The sequence below is a fragment of the Gavialis gangeticus genome, unplaced genomic scaffold, assembly GCF_001723915.1.
Source record: "Gavialis gangeticus isolate Ggan-Ray unplaced genomic scaffold, GavGan_comp1, whole genome shotgun sequence".
NCBI lineage: Eukaryota > Metazoa > Chordata > Crocodylia > Gavialidae > Gavialis > Gavialis gangeticus.
Genome location: NW_017729028.1, coordinates 15855020 through 15865483, shown reverse-complemented (window position 1 = coordinate 15865483; position 10464 = coordinate 15855020). Strand labels below are relative to the sequence as shown.

The 10464-nt window shown below is 41.9% G+C and overlaps 1 protein-coding gene across 3 annotated transcripts in view; it reads right to left on the bottom strand.

Annotated features, from left to right (window-relative positions):
- Positions 1-6630: 6630 nt before the first annotated feature.
- MYCN (v-myc avian myelocytomatosis viral oncogene neuroblastoma derived homolog) overlaps positions 6631-10464 on the bottom strand; it is a 10865-nt gene continuing 7031 nt past the window's right edge. For 2 of the 3 annotated variants that reach the window (XM_019520766.1, XM_019520767.1), the window contains exons 3-4: positions 10203-10464; positions 6631-8101 (exon numbers count right to left, since the gene is read on the bottom strand). In XM_019520766.1, coding sequence (XP_019376311.1) covers positions 7503-8101; positions 10203-10464 — 861 coding nt within the window. In that variant the 3' untranslated portion in view covers positions 6631-7502. The remainder of the gene's footprint in view (positions 8102-10202) is intronic. The other variant, XM_019520768.1, reaches the window with a different exon arrangement.

Below are 10464 nucleotides of genomic sequence, written 5' to 3'. Positions count from 1 at the left end.
ACGTTGCCTACCCCTGCTGTATTGGAATATAAGTTAAGCTCATGTAAACCAGTTTCAAAATGGCCAAAACTGGTTTGAGATAAACCTGGTTGAATGTAGTATCAGACTTAACCGATCGAGGTCAAACTGGTTTATGGAACTTGTATCCCAAACCCCTTCCTGGTTTAAGTTAAATCAGAGTCCTCCAGCATCCTGGCATGTTTTGCAGCACATAACTAGCCTCAGCTCCCCCACTCCCTCTGTAGCCAGATCACATCCCCCTCCCTGCCCCCTCCCTGTAGCCAGCTGGTCACCCCTCAGAAGGACTCAGCCCAGGGCACTGTGTCCATGCCCCCGCCGCTGCTGCCTGCAATGGGGGGATTAAACCCCCCACTTCCCCTCAACCTACTGGCTTCTGGCCACCACTGCCCCAGGTGCACGGCCCTGGGTGCACAAGCAGAGCCCATTAGTGCTCATGCTTCCCCCCTTGCAATGAGGGGATTAAACCCCCACTTCCCCTTATGCTACCAAGTTCTGGCTCTGCCCTTGCTGTTGCCACCAGCCAGGGAGTGAATGGGGGTGGGGGACTGGAAACCCCTGACAGGGGCTGCTTCCCTCCTTCTCCTCCAGGAAGACCTCTGGTGGGGTCCCTGCAAGTCAGGATGGAGGTTTAATCCCCTCCCCAATTATACTGAGGCCTGCCTGAGCCTGGCCACACCCTTGCCTCAGCTTAGTTTCCCTCTAGCTGAGGGCTCCCTCTAGTGTCCCCCAGCTTCTGGCCTGAGGCATGTGCCTGAATTTCCAGAGTTAATTGCTATTCACTTGCAAATTGGTTCATTCTACACAGGTTAGAATAACCTGCAAAGATTGAATCAATTCAGACTCTAGTTTTGTGAATGTCTGTCCCTAGCCTGCATGCACACTTATATATCCAAACTGCAATTGAAGTAGAAATGCTACCTGAATGCAAGGGCTAAAAATGCCACTTATGCAGCTACAAATCTGCCATTTAGATGCACAAAGTGAAACAGAATTTCACAATATATTTAGATTTGAAATATTGCCCAGGAAATGGGAAGCCTGGATTCTAAGCTTCCTGACCTAAGAAAACAAAACCACACCTCACATTTCCCTGCATAGTGTTCAGGATACAGAATAATTTGCATAGGTCCAGGCTCCAGGTTTTGACAACAGTGATGCTGGGCAGCCCAGGATTTGGCAATCATGAGGACCAGAAGGAGAACAAGTAGAATAAACATGCCTCTCTAACCCAGTGATGCAAACACATCCAGGGAGAGAGGAAACCTGACTTTTGGCTGCAGGTACCAGATTTATTTCTGTGTAACATAAAATGTATGAACAGACACGGGGAATCAGTATCCTCGATTTTTTGGGGTTGATGAATTATTTTTCCCAGTGGGAGAAATAAATGTCCCAGTGGGAGAAATAAATGTCCTTTCCAGTCTGTTGCAATTCCTAGGTAGTACAAAGGATACTCTATTGAATAAATACTTTTAAAAATGTAGGGAAATGTGAATCATTCCTAAATTAAAATCCCCTGTAAAGTTATAAAAAGTCTTTGCCCTGGGAGTACAGATTCCAAAGTTGTAGTTGTCTGAGACATGCTCTGTTTAGATCCTAAAGGGCGCCTATACACATGCAATGAGGCTGCTACAACATGCTGTAATTACAGCGCGTCAGAACAGATTTGATTAATCGAGTCTGCTGGAGCATGGTAATTACTGGAGTCTAGAAGACTCCAGGATCACATGTATCAGCATCCCCGTGCTGAAAAATGGAGGTGATCTAATATAACAACCTTGATCCTTCAGAAGGGAGTTTTGATGGGTATAGGGACTTGCCTTTAGATTTTGAATGTATTTTTTACAACATCACAACCATCTGTGGGAGAGAAATTAATTTTATTCAGTGGGACAAATGTTGCTCACCTAACACGCATGAGTGCCCCCTCAGTGAAAGAGCTGGAAAAAAACAGGGAATGCACAGCATTACCATAAAGGCAAAAAGAACAGGAATCCAGAGGTCAGCCTTAGGAGTGAAATCCTTGCTCTAATTAAGTCAACAGCAAAACTTCCATTAGTGTCACTGGGTGTGTTTACACATGCAATTTATCTGAAGCAATAAATTCCAGCACATATTGTGTCAGAATTAATTGGTCCCAGGCACTGTGCGCCCAAGTCCACAGCACATTGAACCAGGTCAGAACAGCCCTAGGAGGTCATCCTGCCAACCCAGGGCTGCTCTGACCCAGCTCCATGTGTTGCAGAAGAGCTGGGTGCGGCACAACAGTGCTACAGCGCAGGGCTAGCTGACAGGCAGCCCCTGCACCAAGGCACACTCATACCCCAGTCAGCCCCATCAGCATCTACATGTTAATTGCTGTACACTAACAAACTCTACCACAGGGTAGTACTTACACTTAAAAGTACTAATTTGCAGCAGAGTTTATTAGTTTACTGCGCCCTCATAGGGGTGCACCTATAGAAGCTGAGATGTTTACTGTGGAGCTAATTAGGCAGCTCCACACTAAACATCTCCTGTAGGTATGCCCACTGTAACCAAGAGTTCATCCTGGCTTTGCAACAGAATTCTTTTGGGATTTACAGAAATGCTAGGCATCTACTGAAGTCAATACGTACTTCACAGGGGTCACATAGGACTCCTATATACCAGTGCGCAGTCTGCTTCAGTAGTCAGAATAGACTTGATTAATCAATTCTGCTTGACTGATTCAATTGTCATGCTTCAGCAGCCTCCTGCATCTCGTGTATCAATGCCCCTGCATTTAAAATGGTGGTAGAGGCACTTTATCTAAAGCTCATTGAATGAGCTTTAATTCAAGCACCCCACCACCATTTTTAAGTGCAGGGACTGACACAGGAGATAGAGCAGTGCTTTAATTAGAGGGGCTGTCAGAGCCACTCTAATTAAAACACCGCTCCTGCCCCCGGAGCATGTGTAAAAGTGCCCATAGTCACAAACTGTTTTGTAAGCCTCTGATAAAATAGACATCATGGATGTGCAAATTATTATTTCAATAAAAAAGAATCCTGAGACGGGTTCAGGTTGTATTTGCACAGGTAAAATTAAACCATATAAAATCAAACAGAAGTTATTTTAGCAAATGCATATGCAAAACATATTGCTTAAACAAGTTTGATCTCCTGATTTAGAAGAGTAACAAGCCGGGAAATACAGGCTCAAGGTTGAAATCATTCTTCAGTCATTTCATTGCGGCTAAGTATATTGATACATATAATGGGAACAGACATGACCTGAGTGAACTGTACATGTCATGAAATCTCAGGCAATTTCTGGCAAGACCTGGTGATAAGTTGCTATAACAGCAGCTTGGGGTCCAGGAAATTTACTTTCACTTGAATTAATGGCAAGAGGTGACCTAGTGATAATGACATCATTAACGCATTTCACCTCTTTAAGCTCTCCTGATGGTGGTTTTTTGCTTATACGGCTTTATGGGGGCTCATTTTGTTTTGGTGTTTAAAGTTCCTTGTGTTTGTAGGGGTATTTTTAATAAAACAAATAAAACAGAGTGGGTAAAATGTCCTGTGGGAGTCATTTTAACTCAGGTATGACATACTACAAATGTGTGACCTGGGAGAAATGAATTTGGCTCAGTCAGCAGTAAGTGTACATTTTTCTCACATAAAGGAACTGAGGATCTATTCCAGCATCCTCTCTGTGACTGTTTGGTGCTCAGATTGTAGAGGAAGGAGCAACATGCATTGCAGTAGGCACTTTACAGGATAATCTTTCCACAGAGAAAGTTTTCTTAATAAGTGTAACTTATTTTGGCTATTTGGGTTGCCCTGAAGGCAGAATTTGGTCCTTAAACAGAGACTTCTGAAACAGTGCTAAGTGATTGTTTGAAACATCTCTCTCCAGAGATAATATGGTCTGTCAGGAAAATACGATACATATATTAAAAGAAGCAGATGGATGGAGTAGTTCTCTATTTTGCTGAGTACTCACAGACTCTTTTAACTTCCCAGATTGGCAAGGAGTGGTTTGCCTGCTGTCTACATCTCTGTACTGATCTTTGTGAAACTGCTAAAGATCCTTAGACTCCGCTAAATCTATCTTGGACCTCAATCACCTCCTCCAAAACAAAAATAAATCAAAATCTTGAGTCCATGTCATGGCTCCCTGTTTTCATTTCAATAACCACTTTCATATGCAAAAAATATTTAAAAACCCAGAAATCACTTCCGTTTATTTATGACTGGGGTGATTTAAAAAAACACCCAACTCTAAAAACTGAAAGTTTCTAATGTTGTTGGAATATAAAAATGTCCCTGGCAAATTGTTGCATGGTGCTACAGTCTGAAAGCAAACTTACGAGTTTCCAAACATTATTTAAAAGAAAAAAGAAACACTAGCAAAGCCAGAAGATATTAATGCTGCTGTGTATATGAGCATTTCTTAATCATCCTAAGCCAGAAGTCACCAGGAGTCTGAGCTGAAGTCACTGGGAGTTTTATCACTGAATTCAGTAGCAATTGGATCAGATCCCTATTCTTTGGGAAAGGCTCTTAAGAACAGGATTTTGTGCTGAGTCTTTAAACAAACAGTCTAAGTCTTGGTTTGACACTCAGTCTTGATCCCTAAATACTCAGATACCGCAACAGTGAACATGACATCTGACTCTGAACAGAGTAGATGGCAATTTTCTCTGATACATTATTCAACCTGTTTCCTTATACTGAATACCTAGTACACAGACCCTGTCATAGCTCTCAAGAATTTGTCCATAACACAGGATGTAAGCATGTGTGAAAGTATCAAATTACAGCGGTAGCATGGTTTTTACATCTATATTCTGTCTGTTTACAAATTGATGTTAAGAATCTGGCTGTGGAAACCTGGCTGTGGGATAGGGATACGATGGATGTTTGAAAAAACTTGCTTTTCCCTACTGAAATAAAGCCTGTGCTTCTTATGACTTCATTTAAAAACAGTGCTTCAGAACAGTTCTCTAACAGCAATTGCTGCTAGAACGGGGCTTGAGCACTGGTTTCAAGTCAGTCAGTGGCTAGAACAACTAAATGCTCCTGGGTAGACAAGATTGTAGTTGTCTATTGTTAAATAGTTTCTCATCTTTTGCTTTTGTTTTAGAAATATGACTCCGTGTCACTATAACAGTTGCTATTCAGGTGACTTGACTTAGGGCCTTATTCAACCCAACTGAAGCCAATGGAAAGACTTGGGCTTGGTATCAGGCTTTAAATGAGAACCACCTAAAGTTCTGCGCATGTGAAAATAATTTCCTTTTTCCTATTTACGTCACTGCTTTTTTTTTTCCCTAGCCAGAACTGCTCTGTCAAGTTTCAAGAATAAAACGGTAAAATAGAAATTTCTATTTAAAGCTGGCATGGTGATGGCATTCAAAACACTTGAAATGGAATTCTCTGTTAAAGTTAACACAGCAAGTTTTTTTTTACCTCTTCTGTTTAAGGGAAACCTGCGTCTGATTCTCCCACTTACCAAAAGGCCCACCACTTCAATGAGAGGTCTCTGTTTGAAATGATTGTAGAATCAGGTCTAAATTTATAGCTGGAATTTAATATACATGTTTATGGCATTTAAAAACTTGTTCAGCTAATGGAAATATATTATACTAATTTATGTTGGATTATGTATTAGTGGGATAAGCTGCCACTGTCCTTAAGGAAAACTCCTTAAGTTTGACTTTGAAAACATGTTAGATGCATGCAATGATAATAGTGTGGGGAAGCAGGGCAGGGCTGAGCACCTTCTGAGCCTGGTTGGTATGTCAGCTCCTTGGACCCATTACACCTTCTAAAACCGACTGTGGTTCAGCAATCAAGTACATTTCATAGACTTAATAGCTCTGCCTCTATACCACCCTCCCAGTTCTTGTAACCAGCCATTTACTGATCTTAATTCTGGATCTTTTTGTTGCATGATGAGCTTCCAGGATCCAGGTAGCCTACATACTAGTAAGCTATACCATATGGCTGAGCCATAAGCAGAAGTGAGATTTTAAACTGATTAACTGATTTTTGAGCATTACTAATAGATGCTTAATGAAAAGGAATTTGGAGCACATGCAGAAGTCAGATCAGAACAAGTGTTGACTCTACTATCAAATGGTGCACAACTTGAGTTATTGTCTTTTGACAACACATATAAGAAGGAACATGACACAGATGCATTTCTTTCTTCTCTGTGGCAGCTCATTTACCTGATGATCTGCTTTTCACTTAGCTGTGAACCCTATCACCTACTTTATACCTATTAGCTGGTATAAATTAGCATTGGTTCAAGCCCACAGAGTTCCATATGCAGTGTCTCATCCAAAACCTTTCAACATCAACTGGAGTCTTTTCATTGACTTCAACTGGCTTTCAAGGGAGCATAGAATCAGAGGAGAAATATGACATGTGAACAGACAGGAGAATTGCTGCCATTGCAATCACTGTAGTAGCCAAAATTGAAATTTTCTGTCTCATCACCTGACTTGTACTATCATCCCTTTCCTGAGGTTTTAAGTGCCTGGGATCAGGGATCAAGTTGTTCTGTCTCTGTTACTGAACAGAACTTATATAAAAGAGAAAACCTGCATCTAAAAAAATAGTAAAGAGCACATCATTTAATTGCTATTTATTTTCATAAACATGAGGTATTTCAAAGTGCTATAAGATGCAGCACTAAATGTACATCGTTGGAAGAAAATAAACACAGAACTTTGCAGTTACCCAGTTCTATGCACCAAACATTAACAAATACATTAACTGGAAGAAACAGGCTAGGAAAAGGCATATATAGTAAATTTCTTTACAAAAGTTTTCTTAGTTCAAAAAAGTGATACAGTAATATCTACTCAAAACTTTCACAACTCATTTTCATACGAAAATATAAGTATCAAATTTAGTTATGTATCAGCATCATACTAAAGTATACAGGCAGTGTAAGAATTAGTACAGTACATAACAGAGATTAACAATATATTTGTATACAAAAAACATGCTCCTCAAACATTGAGGTATTACAGTACTTAGGTATGAACTTCCAGTCTAATACTGGTAGCAAGAGCCACCTCTCATAACCCAAGACATGTACAAAAGGCAAGTGTAGATGGTATTTACAGAAAAATCCCACGGGGGTAAAAATGGTAACCCCAAAAGTAACATTGTTAGAACATAAGCACCATAAAAATTAGGAATGGTTTTTTTTTAAACTCAACTAGGTGTCATCAGCAGCTCCAAATGCTCACAACATTTAAAGAACATCTACAGTTCTTAAGAAGAAATACAAGGGCAGTCCATTGTTTGGCAGTCTCTTGAACTCCTTGCAAGAACATCCATTTGCTCTGTACCCAGAAAATATAGTTTGTCAACTACTTCAGGGACTGGATTGAAAGTAAAACCAACATTCTTAACGTCAAAAAACACAATTTTTTTTTTTAAGAATCAAAAATGTGCAAAGTGGCAGTGACTGTCCAGGTCAGACAAAAATGTTTAGCAAGTCCGTGTGTGTTCTATTTTCTTTAACAACTGCTGTTGCCTGGCTTGCAATTTTTCCTTTTCTAGCAATAACTTGTGCTCCTCCGCCTGAAGGGAATGGACATACTCAGTGGCTTTTTTCAAGATCACAACTTTTGCAGCTTTCTCATTTTTAACCAGTTCCGGTACATGGTCCCTTAACGTGAGGAAACTTGACCTCAGGTCATTACGCCTCTGGCGTTCCAAGATATTGTGGTTCCGTCGACGTTCACTGTCCTCTGAATCTGAGTTTCGAGGACTTGAGTTCTTAGACTTTGGTTGGATCACAGGTTTTACTGGACGGGGCACCTCGTTTTTTAGCTTTTTCTGTGGTGGGGCATCTTCAGTTTCCATGTATGGAGAAGGAGCAGCATAATTATGCTGCTGGTGAATTGGGGCGCAACGCTTTAAAATCAGTTCATTCTGCTGTGTCCTCACTGTTGCAAAGGTGGCATTTTTAGGGCGCACAGTAATGGTAAGGGTTGTAACCGCCTTGTTGGAGGAGGAACGCCTCTTCTCCACTGTCACAACATCGATTTCTTCCTCTTCATCCTCTTCCTCCTCATCTTCATCGTCTTCAAGAGAGAGAAAATGTAAATAAATTAAGTTATTCTCCTTAAAATTACAAAAATCATCAATCTAAATCATATTTAAACAGAACCTCACATTTTCAGGGCAAATATGAATCTTTAAATGCTACAGATATCTATTAAAAGCATAAATGCATCAAAGGCAAAACTAGTGTGCTTATAGTATCTGGCTGCAGAGATAAGTCTAGATAGGGTGTGTACACTATCTGTCCATAGAGACTGATCGAGATAGACATGCGCACACACAACATACATACGTACACAATAAACTACTATCTCTGACAATGTGAAATGATAAACTCTAGGAACAGGGAGTTTTTTGCACTTTCAAAATGAAAAATGAGAGAGACCTGGGTGCAAGCCAAATAAACTCACCATGGTAAACAGTACTCGAGAAAATGCCTTCATTTTATTTTAATCATTGAGCTGGGTCATACAACACATACACAAGAAGCATTAAATCAAAAAAATCACAACACATCCCTTGCTTGATTGATTGAAAAGTGGCCAGAAAACGAAACAATCGCTGGATTTGTTCTGATGCAGGACGTGAAGCTGTTCCCGTCTGTGGTCCCTTTAAGCCAGTGTTTTGGTTTACTGCCAAGAAGACAGCTGTTGAGAGGAACTGCTTCCTCACCGAAAGCTGTCAAGGCGCGGACACGAAAGGGACAGCAAGGCTTTTGAAACAGGGCTTATCATCAAGTTTATGATGATGGTCGTATGGATCTGCTCATTTACATGAGTGAAACTGTTTACAAATGAACTGGACTTCTCCACATACATAGATGCTTTTGTGCATGGGAGCAATTTTTTTTTTAGCCGTCTAGATTTTCTTCTGTCTGTAAATGCAAGTATTTCTCTGCTAAACTATTACACTGCCTAGGCAACTGAAAGCCCTGTACAAGACTTAGGACTACTCAGAACTGGAAGCATCTCTTACTGTGTTGTCAATGCCTTACGTACACAGTATGCTCTTCATAGCCAGCATTTTTCAGATTTTTTGAGTTTGACATAGAAAAGGATTCTTTTTTAAAACAGTTTATCTAGACTCTATAACTCAAACGCCCCTGGAATAGGACATCCTTTAGTAATTTCCCTTAGCAAAGCCAACCACTGTCTGCTTTATCACCAGCTGTCTGCAAATAGGTCCCTCAAGGAAACCTTTCAGAAAGGCAGTGTCCTCAGGCAAGCATGCTGCCACCTGCTGGCAAATCCATCCCTCTTATACAGCTGGGAGGGAGTCAAACAAACGCACCCATTGGGACAGTGAGGGAAGGGGTTTGTTCTAGGCTATGTTTTGGATAAAGAAAAATAAATCAGTTATCTGAGATTTGCAAGCTTCCCCTCTTCCAGGCTAACCTTGTGCATTCATCGTGCTTCCTCTGAAGCTCCTGGTAGTGAACTTTCCCCTCTCCTGAGCAGCAGCTCTCCTGCCCCAGGGGCTCAAAGGACTGGGATGTTCTACACGGGGTTAATTTTGCAACACTTGTTCTTCCCTGGATCCACGCCCTAATGCTTCTGCTGCCATTTTACTCACTGTTCATCTCTTTCTACCCAATCACATCAAGGTGAGGAGATGCCCTCAGGCACTACGGCATATGGCCATCAACTTTCCCTCAGTCTTTTTTTTTTTCCTGACTTGCAAAGAGGCAAGATACAAACAAAGGGGGCATGGCCTAGGACCGTGGCTTTATTTTCTTTGGTCTCTTGACCACAATGGGTGCCTAGAAGGTGGGGGAAATGTAAGCCTGAGATCAGTTTTGATGAGGGGAGACCACCGCTGTCAGATCCTGCAGCCTAAGAGCTTTGCAAACCTGCCATGACAATGTCCCATCCCAGACTCCATCAACCTGAGTCAACAGCTGTTAGTTCGCTTGACTGCAAACAGCATTCACCTGAAGCAAAGTGAATATTGCTAGGCTTCCCTTAAGAAACCACCTCTGCTTCCCTCTGCCCCAGAGAGGGAGATGCCTCCTAAAGAAGAGGCAACTTGGAAAGCTGCATTGAGGAGGGGCAACCATGCCCCTCACACACCTCTCAAGGTAAGCACAAAGCCAAACAAATCTGTGCTGGGTGGAGTATTTACCCGAGTCGCTGAGAGTGTCGTCTCCTGAGCTGCTGTTGGCTCTGGTGTCGCTGGCAGCACTGGCGTGGCGGCTGCTGCGCTGAGAGGCAGCTGTTGTTCCCTGTGCAGTGCCACTATTGCCACCAATGTTCACCCGGATGCCAGCCATCTCCCCCGTTGCTGAGGTTGGGGTGGGTGCCACTGGCTCCCGTTTATGGATAGGAAAGGGGAACACCACTGCAGGATCTACACACTCCGACACAGAGTTGTTGAGCTCAGCTTG